The following is an 18,815-nucleotide window of genomic DNA, read 5'->3' as shown; positions in this document are numbered from 1 at the left end:
ATACATGGTCTACTCCCTTCCCTCCATTTCACATTGCAAGTTTTTTACCATCATACAGATGATAACCTCAGGAGATGTAAAATTTGCAGGATATCTCTATGGAACAACTAAACAAGGGGCATACTTGCATATTCGCTCCATCTTGTAGAGCATCATTACTTTGACTGCTCAAATGGTGCTCGCACAAATAGTTGTCTACCTAAAGTGTACTAAAAGAATTCAATTTATGACGGACGGAGAAGCTGCCGGAGACGGATGGGAGGCGAGGCCAACGGCTGAGGTCCGGCTTGTGGATGGAGACGGGGCTGGCGGGCGGCAGAGGGCCTACGGCCGAATAGAGCCGACGTAACGACGCCGTTTTACGGATGGGCCCACTCAGAAAATAAAACAAAAAGAATAATTTGCCCTCAATTTATTTAAGCAAATGACGAAAATACCAATTAAAATCAACGGTGATACATTCACCTACTCGCGCGTAAAAGCGCCCACACAATGAGGAAAATGTGCAGACATCACTCTGTTGAAGCAGCCATTACAATTATTCTAAACTTGTGTTCCATTCATAAATCACGAGCTAGTCAAATAACAATCGGCAAATCAAGACAGTGAGGACATAACATAATGTACATTTTGGAATTATGCCTCCTCCCAGTACAATTTTGTTACAGAGAAGTTCAAAAATAGACGGATACCCCCGGGGGGGGGGGGCGGTCAATGAATTCTGGATAAGCATACTTGTTCTAACAACAACAACAAAAAAGAATATGTGGAAAATTGCTCGAGTATATAGTATAATCGCTTTCCCTTTGGAAAGTATATATGCACTACATTTTCTGTACGGCTTGGTAATCACCTTCCTCCTGTCACAAAAATAATATACTTCAGAATAAATACTTAGAGGTGCCCGTATTCTTCAGTATCTTACTACAATTTGCATTATTGCAACCAATTTAATTTCCAGTGGGGTCTAGGTTCCAGAACCTGCAGTGAATTGCCCATACTAATTAGTTTTGCCAATGAATATACTGGAAATTATGTTGTTTTATGACAATCTTAAATCGGGAGTCAAGTAGCTGGATACCTTTATTGCCCTTATTTCTATTACCCTTACTTTTACTCGTTGGTAAAAGTTCTTCAGCACCTATTCTGATGTTGGTATTAGACGATCGCCTCTTTGATTTGCTTTCTTGTATTTCAACATCAACAATAAATGTTCCACAGACAGGACGGTGATCCGAAAATTTGGACTCCCCGCGGAAGTAGGACAGCTGCACAATACCATCTCCATGCCATAGTATTCTGTCACACCTGAAAAATTTGAAACTACTTAACATAACATAAATCCATTTTATTAAGATTTAATCATGTACAGTCAAGTGTCCTAACATACAATAGCATTTTTGAAATGCAAAATTTGTAGCAATGGTGCAATGCATGCAGCCAGTACACACTGTCATTTATCTGATTCATATATGTTAGAATTTGTTAACATGATTTGTTAGAATTTGTTAACATGATGCAATATGTGATTCTGTCAATGATTTCATAATTTTATTTCCACGACTTTAACCAACGTGCTTGTCCAAATGTGCACTGTTTCATCTCAAGAAACCCAAAAGATGTCCCCTCTTCTTCCGGTAAGAAAATAATGCTGGATTATTGAGGTTGCATACAGGTTTATGGCACCTTATGATCAAAATCTTGATTCTGGCATACAATTTAATAACTTTATGATCCTAATTAAGAGGCCCGATTCTACAATTTTACTAGGTAGAAATCTACAATTTTATGATTTTTATGTATATGTTTCTATGATTGCTACTACTAGAGACATAGCTAAATGGTACTAACTTACTATACAAAGGTTGGAACTTGACAAAGTAGGAATACTCTATATTGTAAACGTACTAATATGAACGTGGTACATACCAGGCGGGGGTTCGCCTCTTTTTCTTTGATGTTGCGGTCTCTCCAGCATAAGAATCTGAGTTACTAGAGTACTTGTATGTAGGAGCAAAATATATCTTCTCCTCACTCCAACCCCTAAACACCCTTCCAGACTTGCGCTCAATGTTAAGCTGATAACAAAAGCAACAATGCATGTTAACCAAAATTTCACAAGATATATTTAGATATAGCCTGGCTAGATATAATTAGAACATAGAACACACATACACAGTAAAAGTTCTCTAAAGTTTGGTTCTATCATTCATTACTTTAGTCCTTTCCTTCTGGGAGGAAGTTTAGTTGACTGCAACTAAACATAAAGACAGTGCCAGTCTTTTGAGGAGTTTACCTGATCCTTTTCAAAAAGGGCATCCCAGTTATTTTCAGTAAGAAGTTTCTTGGTATCTTCATAGCTCAATGAAATACGGTAGTTTAGATCTCCCAGCCATATCACTCGACTAACAAAATAATAGAAATCACAAAAGTTAATAAAAGAATGATCAACACAGAACATAGCTTTTGAAGCATCTGTATCATGACTTACTCATGGTCAAGAATTTTCTCAGGAATTCTTCGCCCAGCTCTACAAATCCTTTGAAATTGCGTGAGCCTCAGTATCTCTAAAACATCTAAATTCCGCCTCAGCTCATCACCCTCTTTCTCACCTGAAGCCAAATGGCTACAGATGAAGCAGAAGCTCGTTTGGTGCAGTGTCATGCTCACAGATATACATCCCTGAAGCCAAAAGCAGGTATGACATAAATGTGTAATCTATACATGAAAGCTGTGAAGAATCCACACTACTACATCAGATTAAAAAAGATGGAAGGATAACATCTTGCTATTAAAAATTATTAGACTAATCTATACTTCTTAATATAATTGTGATCATTGTAATGTTTTAATTAGCAGTGACATGACATCCCATTACTAGGTTCTGAAGAAAATACTTCTGCAACTTTTTATTTCTTACCTTGTTTCCCAGATAACCCATTATTCCACGACCTACACAAGACGTTCTCACATGGCCTATATGATGCACCAGTTCTTTCTTTGCCCACACTGTGATAAAAATCCCAACCATTCGTTTGCATGATATGAGATTGTATTTTAACTGATCCCTGGAGGCAGAGGCAGCAGAACTCATTCCATCAACTAAATAACCACAAGTATCATTTGATCTGTCATCTGTATCATCCTCTTCTGAAGAGTCCGTCTCATTAGCATATGCTTGTGGACATCCAAAGCAAGCATCTTTGTACGACTTCCTGGTCATCTCAACTGAACAGTTGCAGAGTTTGAGCAGTTTTCTCTGGGTTGGCATGTAAGGTTTCCTGATAGACTTCAAGGAGGACTTCTGAAAGATTGCAGAACTGCCATTAGGTGTTCTTGAGTGGCTGGAGAATGAAGCATCAAGGTTCGATGAAGACAGAGACGAGGTTGAATCAAGGGAAGAAGATGGCTTGTGCTGGAAGATATCAGCATTACTGTCAACTGGTATGTTTAGTGTTCGGTTTATAAGAGCAAGCCATCTTGAAGCTGGTTCGTTGTCTTCAACCACAAGCACATTACCAGCATTGAGAGGGACAATTTCTTGAAAACTGCATAATATTAAAAGATAATGTGTCAAGATGAAAATAATAATTATAAGACAGATGCGGCAGCATATTCAGTACACTGAATAAAATTAATAAACTCCAAGGAAATCAGCCCATTGTGGCAACAGCAAGCAAATCAGCAACATCCTTAAAGCACTGGGAATGCAAAAGGAGACATGTATCTTTTCTTATAACTCATTAACGTAAAATATGGAAAAAAAACATAAGATGAAGAATGGATTGGTAAAATAACCTACCCTAAAACATAAATATCTGAATTGTCATCAGCAGGAAGGAACTCATCCAGGTTCAGCTCAGCAGTAGGAGTGTTTCCTCCAACATTCCATGTAGATACAAATATCCTATATAATGAATTAAACAAGTACAATCAGAGGATGTAAAGTACAAGAGACCGAGGGGCATAAAGTATGAGTGAACATGCAAGTTTAGCTGTTTGACCTGAAAGGTTCAGTTTTAGTAGTATTTGAGGTGTGACCAAGTAAATGGCTGAGACGTATGCTCCTAACTTCTGCAAAAACTTCCATTTAGTCCAAATAACCAAAGAATAATCCAATTAAATCAATCCAGCATCATCAATAGGGTTAGGCAATGCAGCAAAACTGCCTAGAAGAAAGCCACCTGAAAGTGTTCTGAAGGGAGATGAAGATTGTGACTTTGAGGAACTGGGCCCAGACTTAACTGCAGTTAACAGTAAAACATGGAATATTTAGTTGCTATTATGTTAGTTGGACAAATCAATGAACTTTTATCGAACATATTCATGCAAAATGCAAAATTTCTGACATGAGGTTATCAAGTATGGAACTACAAAATAAATGAACCCAGAATCTTCAAACAAACATATTTGAACGGGCTGTCTCATCACATATTTCTTCTACACATGAATCAAGGTTTGGTTGACCTTGTGCATGTTGTTGGTTGATTGTCCAACTGACTCAAGCAATTCCCTTCTTCAATAAGACGAGCTGGAATTGGAAAAATTATGCCCATCTTCGTTTCTAGTTATCATTATCCAAAAAGACACCAATTCATCCTAGATGCAGCGTTTATAAAGAAAGAAGAACTAACCTGTTGAGCAGCTTTGGCCATCTGTCCTCTTCACAACTTTCTTATCTTTTGTTCCAAAAAGCTTTGGCCGGCAACCCTGGAGCACACAACCAATTACAACGGTCAAATAGTTGGTATAAGTGAAAGTATGACAAAAAAATTCTTTAGAGCCAAACCATGCAAGTAGATCAAGGTGAGTGAATCTGAGGAATAAGAAAGTAAGAAACAATATAACTATACTGTTATATTTTATTTTTGTGGGTGTACTATACTGTTATATGAATGAGGCAAAACAAAAGGCGCATACCTTCATCTTTTCATCATCTGGGAAGGCCATTCCCTTTCAAGTCAAAGCTAAAACGGAAGCCTCTCCTTTTCCAATACCAAGCCTGAACACAAAGCTACACAGAATTAATTTTGTCCAACCATTCATCATAATTATTCTGCAAGTGCGACAGCGTCATGGGGACCAATGGTATACGTACAAAATTCTTCCTACAGAAAACCACTGACCAAAAACAAAAAGGTCTTATGCAATTCATAAACGGGGCCTGAGATGAATTACATGTCTGTAAACATCTTAAGAAATCTCAACAAAGCCTACCATTTCCAATGCCATGGCACACACAAACAACAACAACAAAAACTCAAAACTTTTCACACGAAAAATCCCCTTTCACAACCCACATCCTTGTCAAACCCCAGAGCCCAATCCACCATACAAAACTGTGGCAGAAACAAGGAGAAATCGAGCACGAAAGCAGCACGAAGATTATACAGGCACCCCGAGACCCGAGACCACAACAGCAAGGCCATGAAGCAAGAACCCACCACGCACTCGTCGCCTCCGGCACCGGCGACAAATCCGGCGAGGCCCCCCGCCGAAGAAACCCTCCCGCTCGATCTTCCTCAGCTCCTCCCCGCCCCAAGAGCGAGCGAGACACCCACCCACGCTGCAAACCCCAGAGGATCCTAAAAGGCTAAAACCCCAGCCAGGAACCCAAGTCCAACGGCTCCCCAACCACTCCCCCAACCCGGCGGCGAGAAGGCCGGAGCCAGCAAGCGCGGCTGCGCGGGCGCGGCGCGGGCGTCCCCCCCTCAAACCCGGGGCGCGGTCTGCACTGCGAGCCAGACGAGGAGGACCCGGCCATTAGCCACGCCCCACCCCCCCTCACCTCCCCCTCCCCCTCCTCCTCCTCCTCGCCACGAACGGGATTAAACTAATCCGCCGTGACAGCTGCGCGCGGATTTTTCTATTGCCCTCGCATTCCTCCTCCTCCCCCGCGACTCCGCCAATTTTGTTCAGCGCGGTGGCAATGGAGAGGAGGTGGAGGTGGAGGCGCACGTGCGGCGGCCGGCGGCGGCGAGAGAGGCGGAATTTGGCGCGGGGAGAAGGAAGTGGAGACGGTTGGGTGGTTGGCGACTTGGCGCCTTTTTGCCGTCTGTATTGTCTCCTCTTCTGCTTCCGCTTCCGCTTCTGGTTTGGTCAACTCAACTAATCCATCGCTTGAACCAAGGTTTGAAGCACCATCTTTCTCGAGAGTTTTTTAATTTCTTTCTTTGATGGCAGACAGGTAGACAGAATTATGCAAGGACGAAAATGAGGGAGATTTATTGTGCTGATTGAACTGCTTTTTCTAGGGAAAAAAGTCATGCTTGTCTTTTCGCTGAAATTAAGCATAAGAGAAAGGATTTATTAATGAATAAAAGGTAATATATAGATAAAATTTTTATATACGTGTTTATATTGATATAAAAATAAATGTCAAAAAAATAAACTATGATAAAAACTCTAAAATTAACTTCACCTTCAATTAAGATTTTAAAATTTAAAGTTTGGGTTATAAGTACAGCTGTAAGAAAAAAAAGATAGATAGGAGGGTTATATGATTTAAATGTGTGAGATAGTGCTCTCTCCGTTTTTAAATATCTGTCAACGAAACTATACTTCAAACATTAACCACTCGTTAACTTACAAAACGATTACTTAAAACGCGATATTATTTTGCGTGCATCACATGCCTAACAATTTAACAGCAACGGGTGTTCACCAAAACAGTACTACCTCCGTTCCAATTTATATAATGTTTTTCAGTTTTTTATACAATGTATTCGTCTTATTTGAATTTTTTTACGATTAATATTTTTATTCTTACTAGATGATAAAACATGAATAGTACTTTATGCGCGACTATTTTTTTAAGTATTTTATAATTTTTTTAAATAAACGAATGGTCAAACGTTGGACACAGAAAAACGAAAAATAAAATTATTATGGTACGGAGGTAGTAATAATTAAATTGTGACAGTTATTTAAAAACGGAAGAGTACGTAGTAAAATTCTAACCAAGACAAAATTTAGAAAACTTTACATGTAACCAGACACGTCTGTGTTTGATACCATTACAATTAAGTTATATCGGGGGATTGTAACGGTAGATTTGTAAACAAAACATAGCTTGTGAATACAACTTTTATACGTATTCTTAGCAATAGCTGGAAAATGAGCTTCCGTGAAAAAAAGAAAATCTTAAAATCAGCTCTAAGTTTAAAATTAAAATTTTAAATTTTAACCGTAAAAATAAGCATAAATGAAAAGATAATATGATGTGTGTATATATATATATAGATAGAGTAATCAGTTCATTGGAAGCAAGCCAGTTTGAACTAACGAAGGGAAAAAAAGAAAAGAAAGACGACGAACAATTCATTTATAGTTTGACACGTAAATCTGAGTAAGAAATGACGTGGTCCATAGGGAGATATGATTTGGTTACTCATGAGGCCACGAACTCGTGGGATCGTCGTCTCCATCATTAAAAACTAGACCTCTCAAGAATTAGTGGGGGGCCATGATGGCCATTTAATAAAACTGATCATGACAGCGATTTTCGCCCTTCCATGAGAGATCTAGAGAATGAAGGGCAATCAAGAGAAAGGCAATATATATATGCATTATTACTTATTATGCATATGCAACCCAAAGAATTAAGTAGAGAATTAGGGAGACCAAGCTTTTGAGGTTCACATCAAGCTTGGTCTTATCTGAAAAAAAAAATGTGTGTAACCCCTTCTACTTTTAGCTACATTTAGTTTTAGATAACTTAACCTCGAAGCTTGTAATTATAGCACCAGCTCGGTGCTTCTCCCGGGTTACAGCTGTGTGTTGATTAATTACTGCCATGATTTGTTTATGAGATAGGAGTCTAGGACAATGTTTTGACAAAAGCATTACTCCGGCCCCCCAAAATGACCAATTTATAAGAGAGGAGAGGAGATAAAGGCAAATTACAAGAAAAAAAATGACCTAGCTTAACAATATTTTTTAATCTTTAACATATAAGCAGTACTTCTGTACCGTAGAGGCCTAATTAACAACATTTTTAATCTTTAACATATGCACGCCAGAAGCGCTTAAACATGTTAGACAAATAAATTAACCAAACCTTTCTGCATGTCACTACTGTTTCAATTATTCGAAATACCTAGCTAAAATTACAAGCAATATGAAATATTTAAGAAATAGTTATACTTTATGAAATTTAATTAAATAGCACTGAATGCTTGTAGTGCCAAGCAGGGAGAACGTAATCTCCTCGCTGATGTCTCCTAGGAAGCCAGCACAGACGTACAGCAACGTACATGACATAATGCATTTTTGTACGTATGTATACCCAATAAATTGGAGCTGCTGAAAAGAAAAAGGCGACTGCTTTGCTGTCAATCTTTGTGTGCATAAACAAGCGGATGAATTGATGCACTGTTTTGGCTGTACAGGACAGGAGCTGGAAAGAACAGACAACAGCTTCGCTGTCACAGGTTTTTGCATCTATGGACAGACAGAAATGACAAGTGCAGTAGTTGTTTTTCTTCTCATAATCAAATGGGAACAAGTTGGTCATTCTTTAATCACCTGAGCAGCTTTGCTGGGCCGATGAACATTGCAGCCTTGTTCCAAAATTCTGGTTGAAAAAAACTAGTTTCCTTGTGTTAGTCTGGAATTGAACGGCATTGGCACAAAAATGACGCGCTACAGAAATTTCTGAACCTCGTCTTGGGTAGGTATTGTTCTTGCTAATATGCTGACATTCTTCTTTTATGAGGTTTGAAGTTCACCTACATATGTTCAAATGGCACTAGGGTCAGACAGTTTCCACCGAAAGTGCAAAAAGATGTTGTCCACTGTTATTTTGGTAAACTTCCACTGTGGAGGCTTAGAACTGGAACTGCATTTCCTTCGTGTAGTCAAGATTCTCCAGGTGTAGAGCCATGGGTTTGTTCATGGGAGGAAGCCCACATCTCAATATCTGAAAGGAGCAACCACACAATGTCACACAAATGTCCTGATTACAACTGTGAGTTCCAAGTTCCAGCAGGCACATAGTTACTACCAGAGACATTAAAATATTGGGATGGCTAGAAGGAGCTAGCCATCCAATGGAATTAAGAAAGGAGGAGCCACATATTTATTCCAACCCTTCATTTAATCCAGGCGGAAGATGAGGGGTTTAGGATTCGAACCCTAGCTGCAGGGTTCACCAACGAACCCCTTTGCCAACTGTGCTAGAAGTGCATATCTACCGGAGACATTATAATTTGATACTTGCCTGAATGTCAGCAGCAGGTGCCGGGTAATGGGTTTGGATCATTTCCATGGACACAAACCCAACACCACCATTCCAGACTTCTGGAGGCTGCTCATGAAAACAAAGCCTATGATGTAAAGTGCACAGTAGGAACCTTAACATAATACTATGATGCATGCCATAGTATAGGGGCCCTAACTAGCATAACAGGCAGTTCAGGCATGGAATTTTTGTAGAGAACAGGACAAAGTACTAAAGCTCAGAAGAAAACAAACCTGATTCAATACGTAGTATATCTTGAAGTGATCGGGGTAGGTTTCAGCCATACTCTCCAGTTTTTCCTGCAAATCGAAGCCGCAAGTAAATGAGCAGCAGTGATTAGCGAACATCAGAAACTTTGCATTAGCCCTAATCAGTTACTGAAAAAAGTATTACTTCAACAGTGAATCTTACTTTTCTCCAACAGGTCTAAAGGGAAAGGAATTGTACATCGTAAGGCCATCGAGAAATATCATATATGAATTTCAGTTAAAAAGTGGACTATCTTCTTTTTTTTATTTTTTTCAAACGTGCAAAAGATTTGCACGTCAATATATTAGCAGGAAAGGTACATGTAAGGCATATATAAAAAGTGGACTATCATGGAAGGCATATATAAAATTCCAGTAACAAGCACAAAGTACATGTATTGTACGATATTTTTACGGAATTCTAGTAAAAGTACATGTATGAAACGGCCCTAAGTCAGACCCGTTTACTTACCTCCACATCAAACTGCCAATGTGGCCTTTCAGCCAGTCTAGCGGAAAAAAAATTGGCCAATGTGAACTTTGCATCTCTCCAGAAAAATAATGCACAATGACATCTTTATATTTCAGAGAATGTACGGGCACAATAAAAATTTAACCAACAACACCTCGTAAGCAAGGGCAAATACACATGGAAATTTTATGTGTTCCTCACAACAAAAATATAGCCATTCCTTAGGTCCCCTCACAGACATGTAGTCGCCAATTTTCATCTCGCGAAAATGATGAGACATATCCTCCCTTGGGGATACATCTTCAACATGAGAATTGAGAAGGAAAATTAAGGGAAAGGGGATGAATTCACAAAGTGGAATTTCTAACAGATTATAGCTTTGCATGATGCATAAAGTTAGAGAGATAAGACTAACAAGCTCAAAAAAAGAACATATTTGTGAAACTTTTACCTTTATAACAAGTTCAAAGTATCCAAGATCAGAATCCAGTGTAGTTGGAGTATAAGGCTTAATTGCTTCCTCGCCAGCAGCATCTTGCCCTCTAGAGTAGGAGATAACATCAAATACGACTTTTTTTTGGTAAAAGAATAACAAAAGACTTGAGAGGATATGTCAGTCAGGCAAGGGTTGCACAACAGGGCATGGATTAGAACGATCGCGGGGGGACTGTCGGCAGCCACGACGGCAGAATATCTGAGGCTCTGGGTGGAGTTGGAGCCGATCCAGCTCACGGCAGGCACTGAGGATCAATTCACATGGAGTCCGGGACCCTCCGGGCATTTTACGGCTGCTTCGGCTTACAACTTGTTCTTCACTGCAGCGGAACAAACGACATGGGGAGCTCGGCTGTGGAAAACCAAGGCGCCATCCAAAGTACGCTTTTTCGGATGGTTGGCAATCAAGAACAGATGCCTCACTGCAGATAACCTTCAGAAACGAGGCTGGCCTAATCAGAGTGTTTGCCCCCTCTGCCAGTCAGACGGAGAACACTGCCAACATCTTTTTGTCTCTTGCAGCTACACGAATCAAGTGTGGGCGCGGTGGCGGAGCTGGGTCGCCGTTCCATTTCAGACGCCGGGCGAGATGGGGCAGCCGCTTGAGGTCTGGTGGCAAAGGGCACGGTTGTGCTTCAGGCGCAATTACAGGCGATCCTTCGACACCGGCTGTCTGTTGATATGCTGGCTGCTCTGGAAAGAGCGCAATGCGCGCATTTTTGATAGCAAGGCAAGATCTCCGAACCAGCTCTTCAATGAGATTAGAGACGAGATTGTAACTTGGGGCGGAAGCAGGGTATTTTAGAGAACGTGAGGAATAGCTCTTCTGTTTACACCGGACTCAGCAACCTCCGCTGAGTTTGTAAACTCAATTTGTCACTCTTTTTGTACATTCTCCCCTCTTAATGAAATTGGCTGGCCCGGTCTGAGCCTTCCCAGCCAAAAAAAGACTTGAGAGAATGAGGAAGGCATAGCCCAAACCTGCAACTGATATGCTGGCCAATTGGAAGGCCCAGTACAGAAGTAGGGGTTGGGAGAGCAAATCTGAACTTGGCCACATCGTGACTGATCTGCCTCTTCTCCACAAGTTTGAACTCCTTGTAGTTCTCAGGATCCAAGCAGCCTGATGGAACAAACAATTAACAGCACTCCCATTTAGGATGAGGTATCAACAGAACCAAAGATGAAAGCTTTGCTTCAAGAAGTCGAGCACACTAAGAAACAAACTAACAATCACAGACAGTCACTGCATGCTGCATAAGCAAGCAACTGTATCACTAAGAAACAAACTAACAATCACAAAAATCAGTCTCTACATAAATGCTGCATAAGCACGAAGATATCACTAGGTGAATGGCCCCTAAACCAGTGTCAGCATCACAGTGGCAGTGGCAGTGTCGTCAAGCGAAGAGAGATCTCACGCATGCCCTTGGGCTTCTTGCTGCGGAGGATGAGGAGGAATGTCGGCGCCGGCGACGACGGCCACCGCCACCGGCCACGGTGGCCTCCGTGCTCTGCCCCTCCAGGAACTCCATCCCCCAGTCCCACCACCACGTGCCACAGGAGTCCCTCTTCCCTTCACCTCCCGGCATCCCCGGTCACGGGCTCGCGTCGCGCCTGCGGATTCCCCGCGAGGCTGCCTCCCGCCGGCGAGATTGGTCGGCGACGGCGAGGTGGAGAAGGACGGGTTTGTCCCCCCGTCATCACCGGTGCATTTAATTATTTGTTACCGCTGCTGCGACATCTCATTTAATAATTTGTTATTTTTAGTGTTTATGACATATGGATTAGGTATGTATAAATATGTTTATTACTTGATTTTTGTTAAACGTATGTAAATTTACTAACATGTACAAAGAGAATAAAATGTCGTTCTTATGCCTGATAACAGCTAAGGATCGACTCTTTAGTATTCATTAAAGAAAATTTTGTTATATATGGTGGATAAAAAAGTGGTGTAATAAAAAATTATAATAAAAAATCATTTAATATTATATCGAAACCATATCTAACTCTATTTTATACCTATCATTTAAAAAGTTTCCTGTCAATATAAATACAGTGGGTTCGAACATGTAAGTAAGGCCTGGTTTGGTAGGGATGGATTCTCCTGGTTGATTCTCAGCAGAATTGATGAAATCACATCCAAATTGATGAAATATGCCGCCTCCAAGAATGACAGATTCTTAAATATCCCGTCGTCACCATTAGATCCTGGACCGGGCCCGGGCCGTCTCCTCTGGATGGGCTCGGGGCCTTTCTGGGCCAGGCCGTATTCCGGCCCATGTATGGCCCATCTCAAGCCCAAGCTGCCGGTGGCACGTTGACATCGGCGAGTAGAGAGAGAGACCGTCGGTCCGGCTCGCCGTCGCCATGAACAACATTTCTTTATCTTCTAGAAGTACCAGCTTGCGAATATTCTACGAGACAAAAAAAATCAGATCTTTCTGAAGAGAAAACTTGGTTCTTCAGACTATAATTAGGTAGGCCCAGTTCCAAAACAATCAGGTGTAAGTATGACACTGACAGCCGCAGAGAACGTCGTGGTTAAGTTACCTAATTACGGCGTAATACGGTAGATTGAACCTCTTGCAAGCTGGTCTTGGTTGACCAAGCAAATCATGGTTTACCCCCCTTAATTTTTCTTGTATTTGGAAACGCTGAAATTAGGTTTAAAGCAATGACTTTTATGGGTCAGATCAATTAACTGCGCCTGAACAGAGCCATGGAATGTTGTTAGGTCAATGCCATCGTTGGCAATTTCGCTGAAAAATTTGGCATATAAAATATTTTGGCAGAATCCTTTATATGATTTGGCATCTGCTGTCTTTTTTATGTGAAAAAAAAGAGAATGATAAGGTTTTTTTAATAGTAAATTGGTGATGATTTATACTAGTAGTTAACACGCTAATAATTCACAAACTGGTAGTCAGGTTAGGTAGTTTTGCTTTTGGATGAAAAAGAGGTCTTATCAGCCAAACTCCAATTTACAGATATTAAAAATCCCCCAAGATGATCAGCGGATTTGCGTGATTCGTATGCTTAGTCGTAACAAAACTTTATTGGTTGGAGATTTGCGCCAGTATCATTAAAAAAACTATTTATCTTATTTATTTATGAGCGAGAGGAAAAAAAAATTGGTACGATAACATCTAGGGATGGAGTAAAGTATCCAGCTTTGCAGCCACCTGCCCTCTGAACTTCTTGTTCTTGGTCTCACACTTCCATCCGAGGCAAGAACAAGAACAAGAAGGCCGCCTCTATCCAATCCAATCCAATCCAATCGAAAGGTTAGTCACTTCTTGACTTGAATTTCCTTCTGCTTAGTTTCATACAAAAGAGGAATTTTTTTCGGGGCCCAGCTTGTTCATGTGTTCTAAATCGTGAAGACGGTTTCTATCTTTCCCCCTTTGATCGCTTGCTTGTTAATCTAGATATTTTCTTGCAAAAAAAGAGGAAATCTTGGTGGGGGAAGATGAGTTCTGTGTCTAAATTATACGGAGTGCAATGGTGTGAATCTTGAGCAGTGCCGGAATCCGGTTTCTTGTTCTTCTAACCCAAAGACTTCTGCTGCGTTTTTATTCCTCTTTTGGGGGATAGCATCTTGTTCTCTGAGAGAATGGAATGGGCACCTGATTCTCGAAGAGAGAATCTTGGCTCTTGATCTCTGCGTTCCCCTTCGCAAAGATCTGTCAGTGCTGCCTCATCCCCAAGTGGGTCTTTTCTTTGGGACAGCTTGCCACTCCTGTTGATGAAGAACCCCAAAAAGGCTAAATTTCTTTGTGTTAGATGCAAAGCCACCCTTGTTCTTTGTGCTTGATGCTGATTTATCGTAAGATCTGTATGCCAGCAATTGTCTTTGTGAACTCCAGTCACAGTTTGTGAAATCCAGTCACAGATGGATACCATAGTGTTCATCCTGTTACAATTCTTCTTGGTAAAACTGTTTGCGAGGTGTTGGGTTTTCTCATAGATGATAAAATGTATGTCGTGGTTGTTTGATTGAGAATCTGGTATATTATTAACTCATAGTGCCCGGTTCACAGATTTTCATTTTGATCGTGGTGCCATCAACTGAAGGAATTGCAAGATGGCAGAAGCTGCAACCACAAGGACAAGGTACTGGTGCCATGAATGTGAGCAGGTCATTCAAGAGGCCATGGTGGATGAGATCAAGTGCCCATTCTGTGATAGTGGATTCGTTGAAGAGGTGACTGGTGAGGAGCTTGAGAGATTGACTAGCAGGCAGCCAGAGGTGTTCTCACAGTGGGGAGTGCTGGAAAACCCTATTGAGCAACCAGGAGAAGCGAGGGACAGTGATGATGAAGATAACGATATAGGTCGTGAGTTTGAGGGTTTTATCAGGAGGCATCAACGGGCATCAGCTCTACGACGAGTGCTTGACAGCATCCATGATGACCTCGCAGATGACCAAGAAAGGGACAGTTCCATTCTGATCAACGCATTCAACCAAGCCCTCGCTCTGCAAGGCTCAGTGATTGATCCCGATGAGGGCCAAGGTGACCAAGGCGGTTCAACAAATGATGATGGCTTACTGGAGGAGTATGTCCTTGGGGCAGGTCTGAGCCTGCTGCTTCAGCATTTGGCTGAGAGTGACCCAAGCCGGAATGGTACTCCTCCTGCGAAGAAAGAGGTGGTCGAAGCGCTGCCCACTGTGAAAATCGAAGAGGTTGTGAGCTGTTCAGTCTGCCTTGATGATCTTGAGCTGGGGTCCCAAGCTAGACAGATGCCATGTGAACATAAGTTTCATTCTCCTTGTATCCTGCCATGGCTTGAATTACATAGTTCCTGCCCAGTATGCCGGTTTGAGCTGCCATCTGAGGATACAAAAGACATGAATGAGTCTAGCAACATTGATAGAGTGGATGACAGCCACGAGGAAGTCAGAGCCGATGGCCCTGGAAATGTCAGCGAAAGCAGTAACAGACCGTGGGCTATTGTTCCTTGGTTGAATGAGCTATTCTCAACTCGTGAGTCGCAAAATGTTGGAGGTGTTTCTACCAATCAACAACCACCGCATGCTTCTGGAACCAGCCCAAATGCAGGGCAGAGTTGATTTCTGCTGCTGTTGTGAATAATGATAGTACATCTGAGAATAGCGAAGTAACACACTGGTAGGACTGTTGTTTCCTGTACCGATCATCTCCCTTGGATGAATCACACTGCACAAAGCTTGCTATGGCGTTGCCATATGATCCTTGCTCATTTGCTTTGCTTCAGCTTGCTGCAGCTAAATCGGTTCTACGTGTCGCGACACTGATTTCGTTCTTGGCTCTGAGAATGGTACACCACTCATGAGTCATGATTGGCAAACACCAGCCGTAAATCAACTTCACTATTTACCAATAAGGCATTACACATTCGTGTAAAAAAAAAACCATGGGTGGGCAAGTGCAGCTAACACTGGCTTTTGGAAGAAGCTGAGGTGTTGCCAAAACTTAAAATTTCTGGTAAAGTCTAGCTCTGGTATTTCACAGTGTTGCTTTGGTGGAAGTTCTTTTATATGGAGCATACTTAATTGGAAAATTATGTAAATTGTGATGCATGCCTAATAGTACTTATCCTTTCTTCAGAAGTGATTAAATTTTTCCTGAGGTTTTTATTCGCTGCTCTGTTCAGCAGGGTTGAGATAAACCTTTATGGACCAGAACTTAGATTTAATTGTTCTCTATTTCACGAGATGTTCTGTTTGTCTGCTTACTTGTAGCAACGGCCGCAAGTTTATTACTAATTTATCATCTAGCCAGTGGGTCACTAGGTGATTTATCTAAATGATACGACATCTTAGGAGATCGCATCTAAATCTGGTTCAGCTTTTACCATGCAGCAATCCTTAATTGAACTCTGGACTTTGCAATGGTCCGTGGTGGTGATCAAAAGAACACATTAGTGGCTCTGGGATCTATACTGGCTTTGCATTATGCATCCTATTATTATTCGTTACGAATGTACGAGGTGCTCAGGCATAGTTTGACATAAAATTAATTGGTATTGGTACTGATTTGTGATAATCTAAATTATTTTGATTCTTTGACGATTGGCCGAGCTCGCCCTAGCTTTCTTAAGTTTGTTCAAGTTGAGAGCTTGGGGGGTTTTCATGCTAGAAAAATGTGAGCCACGTTTGAACTCTTTCCATCTTTTAGTAGAAAATTGTGGCATGCGAACTGAATTTTTCGTTTCTATTTGAAATACACGAGTTTGAACTGAAAGTTGAGTGTATTTTGAGAAGCGATCGTTTGTGTGTTGAAAGTTCATCCATATGGAGTTGAAAGCGAGAAATTTGAGTTTTAAATAATCTATGGCGAGTGAAATGGACACGAATACAAGTTGAAAATTAGAAGTGAATTTTCTGTAGGCAAAAAATGCACCGGAACATCGAATCGTTTGCATGAACAGTCCGCAACTCAGCATACCTGAGATTAAAAGATATTTCATCTGTTCTATTCTATACTATAAGATTTTTTAGATTTGTTTAGATTTATCTATATATCAATATATATTTTTATATATTAGATTTGATAAGACCAGAAAGTCTTATAACATAGAATGGAAGAATACCCTATAATATAAGCCCTATGATCGAAAGATAATCACGTAGTCTTGATATAAGTCATGGGATTAAAAAATATTCCAGTAGTCTCGATATAAGTCCATATTCTAGCACTATAAAAACAAATTAGTTGTATTAAAAAATGGCTCAAATGCCCATTATTAAATATAAGAGATTATATAGCGTGATAGGTATGTATCCGTAGATAGAAGAGTGGTTATTTTAATATCAGTTAATTGATTGGACAACTAGTGCTCTACAAATACACTATTTGTGAGAAATTTGAAGTCTATATTTATTATGAGATAGAGGCAGCAGAAAACTGGAAAACGATATACGCTAGTCTCGCAAGCGAGGCTAGGATTCGTTGTCTTACCTCAACAAAGCATTTTTTGGGGGGTAAGATTACAGGCAAGACACGAGCGATTACAAAGCTAGGTCAGGCTAGTTAACCCTGGCCGTTGTTAATTACTACAGAACTCATTCTATCATTCACAATAACAACAAACTACTACTCCCTGCAAAATAATAAATAAATTAAAAATGACATCAGGATTTGCCCCAGAACGTATGGGACTATGGGGTCTTCACTCTTCACTTCTTCAGGTCCACGTAACGTATCCAAGGGCACATGCAGCGGCTTCGCTTCTGGCCAGAGCTCAGAGTCAGTCAAACCAAAAGGCACTGCACTGCACTGCAAGTCTGCAACCGATCGTGTGGAGAAAAAAGACTGAAGGAGAGAACGCGAGACAAGGCACCAGCACGTCGCCAGCTCGCCATCCGCGACTGCGGCGACCTGACGATGCTGCCATCCGCTTTCACTCGTCCAGCCATTGCTTGCGACTTTCGGTAGCCAGCCAGCCAGCCAGCTTATCAGCTTCACACGGATGCTCGATTCGGCCGCCGCCGCCGCCCCAGCAAGGACGTCCGGTTGATCGCTCTGGGCGCCGTCGCTTTCCACCCGTATCCCGAGCCGGGGGGGGGGGGGGGGGGGGATTGCACATTTGCACCACTGTCAGTAAGGTCGGCGGCGGCGAAGATTCGGCTGCCCGCTCGCCGGCCGCTTGTTTGTGCCGGCATTTTGCATCACCGGCGAGGTTTGCTTTGAAAATTTTGGAGCTGACAAGTAAGAGAAATGCCCTGCAACAAACAGGTTTTCTCAGTTGCATCAGATCATGATCGGAGATGGAATGGGAAGGCAAAAAGCAGATACCTCATTGAGAGCTGATCTTGCCCATCCATAGGCTACCTGGAAACTGGAATCCTGGATGGATGGCAGGCTGAGTCCATTTTCAGAATATGAGAAGGGCTGCAAAAAGGTTGTCCAGAAACCACAAGCAATGTCATTAATAGAATTGCAGTGCAACAAACGGGCAGAACGACCAGCATGCTACAGAAGCACAGAAAACAAAACAAGGGCCATTCCCATTACGACCGTGACTGATGAAATCTGTCCCATCCGTACTAAGTGATTGCACATTTACAACGAGGAGAAATAAGCACAAAAGAAGTTTTCAGCAGGTGGAACGTAACCTGGAGAGCGCACCTCCAATCCTGCGATAAACCAGGAAGCGAAATGTGGCACAACTGCTCACATTCTAAGAGGAATATTTCTCATGACAACGACTAATGCTAATCTGATCATTGGAATATGAAAAAGAGAGGAAACCCAAAAGCACTGACCACCAGTAGAAATGCCATATGCTCCAACGATACTCCCAAGGAAGAAATATCAAAGATGCCCCCTCTCATTGCCTCAGCATAATCTTATATAGCCTTATATTTCGT

The 18,815-nt window shown here is 41.4% G+C and overlaps 2 protein-coding genes and 1 pseudogene across 4 annotated transcripts; 1 reads left to right on the top strand and 2 right to left on the bottom strand.

Annotated features, from left to right (window-relative positions):
• Window positions 1-508: 508 nt before the first annotated feature.
• LOC102707033 (type I inositol polyphosphate 5-phosphatase 10-like) lies at window positions 509-8,774 on the bottom strand. 3 transcript variants are annotated; one of them, XM_040524349.1, is made up of 13 exons: window positions 8,662-8,774; window positions 8,527-8,575; window positions 4,921-5,002; window positions 4,635-4,710; window positions 4,185-4,244; window positions 4,005-4,074; window positions 3,803-3,907; window positions 2,921-3,548; window positions 2,492-2,682; window positions 2,297-2,405; window positions 1,930-2,078; window positions 1,082-1,308; window positions 509-981 (listed from the first exon to the last, which is right to left on the bottom strand). In XM_040524349.1, exons 3-13 carry the CDS (start codon window positions 4,948-4,950, stop codon window positions 968-970), a joined length of 1,659 nt encoding a protein of 552 aa, XP_040380283.1. In that variant the 5' UTR covers window positions 4,951-5,002; window positions 8,527-8,575; window positions 8,662-8,774; the 3' UTR covers window positions 509-967. The 3 variants fall into 3 exon arrangements, with proteins under 3 accessions (XP_040380283.1, XP_040380284.1, XP_006654566.1); XM_040524350.1 differs by having other exon boundaries at window positions 4,005-4,071; window positions 8,527-8,773; XM_006654503.3 differs by lacking the exons at window positions 8,527-8,575; window positions 8,662-8,774 and adding an exon at window positions 5,445-6,090.
• Window positions 8,775-8,810: 36 nt separating this feature from the next.
• On the bottom strand, window positions 8,811-11,991 carry LOC102706199 (annotated as a pseudogene).
• Window positions 11,992-13,464: 1,473 nt separating this feature from the next.
• Window positions 13,465-16,453, top strand: LOC102706754 (E3 ubiquitin-protein ligase SIRP1). Its single transcript, XM_006654502.3, has 2 exons — window positions 13,465-13,746; window positions 14,503-16,453. The coding sequence occupies exon 2, from the start codon at window positions 14,547-14,549 to the stop codon at window positions 15,531-15,533; it is 987 nt and encodes a 328-aa protein (XP_006654565.1). The 5' UTR covers window positions 13,465-13,746; window positions 14,503-14,546; the 3' UTR covers window positions 15,534-16,453.
• The last annotated feature ends 2,362 nt before the right edge of the window (window positions 16,454-18,815 follow it).

The sequence above is a fragment of the Oryza brachyantha genome, chromosome 5 (genome assembly GCF_000231095.2).
Source record: "Oryza brachyantha chromosome 5, ObraRS2, whole genome shotgun sequence".
NCBI classification, from domain to species: Eukaryota; Viridiplantae; Streptophyta; class Magnoliopsida; order Poales; family Poaceae; genus Oryza; species Oryza brachyantha.
The sequence above is the reverse complement of the archived record's forward strand: the minus strand, read 5'-3'. Positions and strand labels throughout refer to the sequence as shown.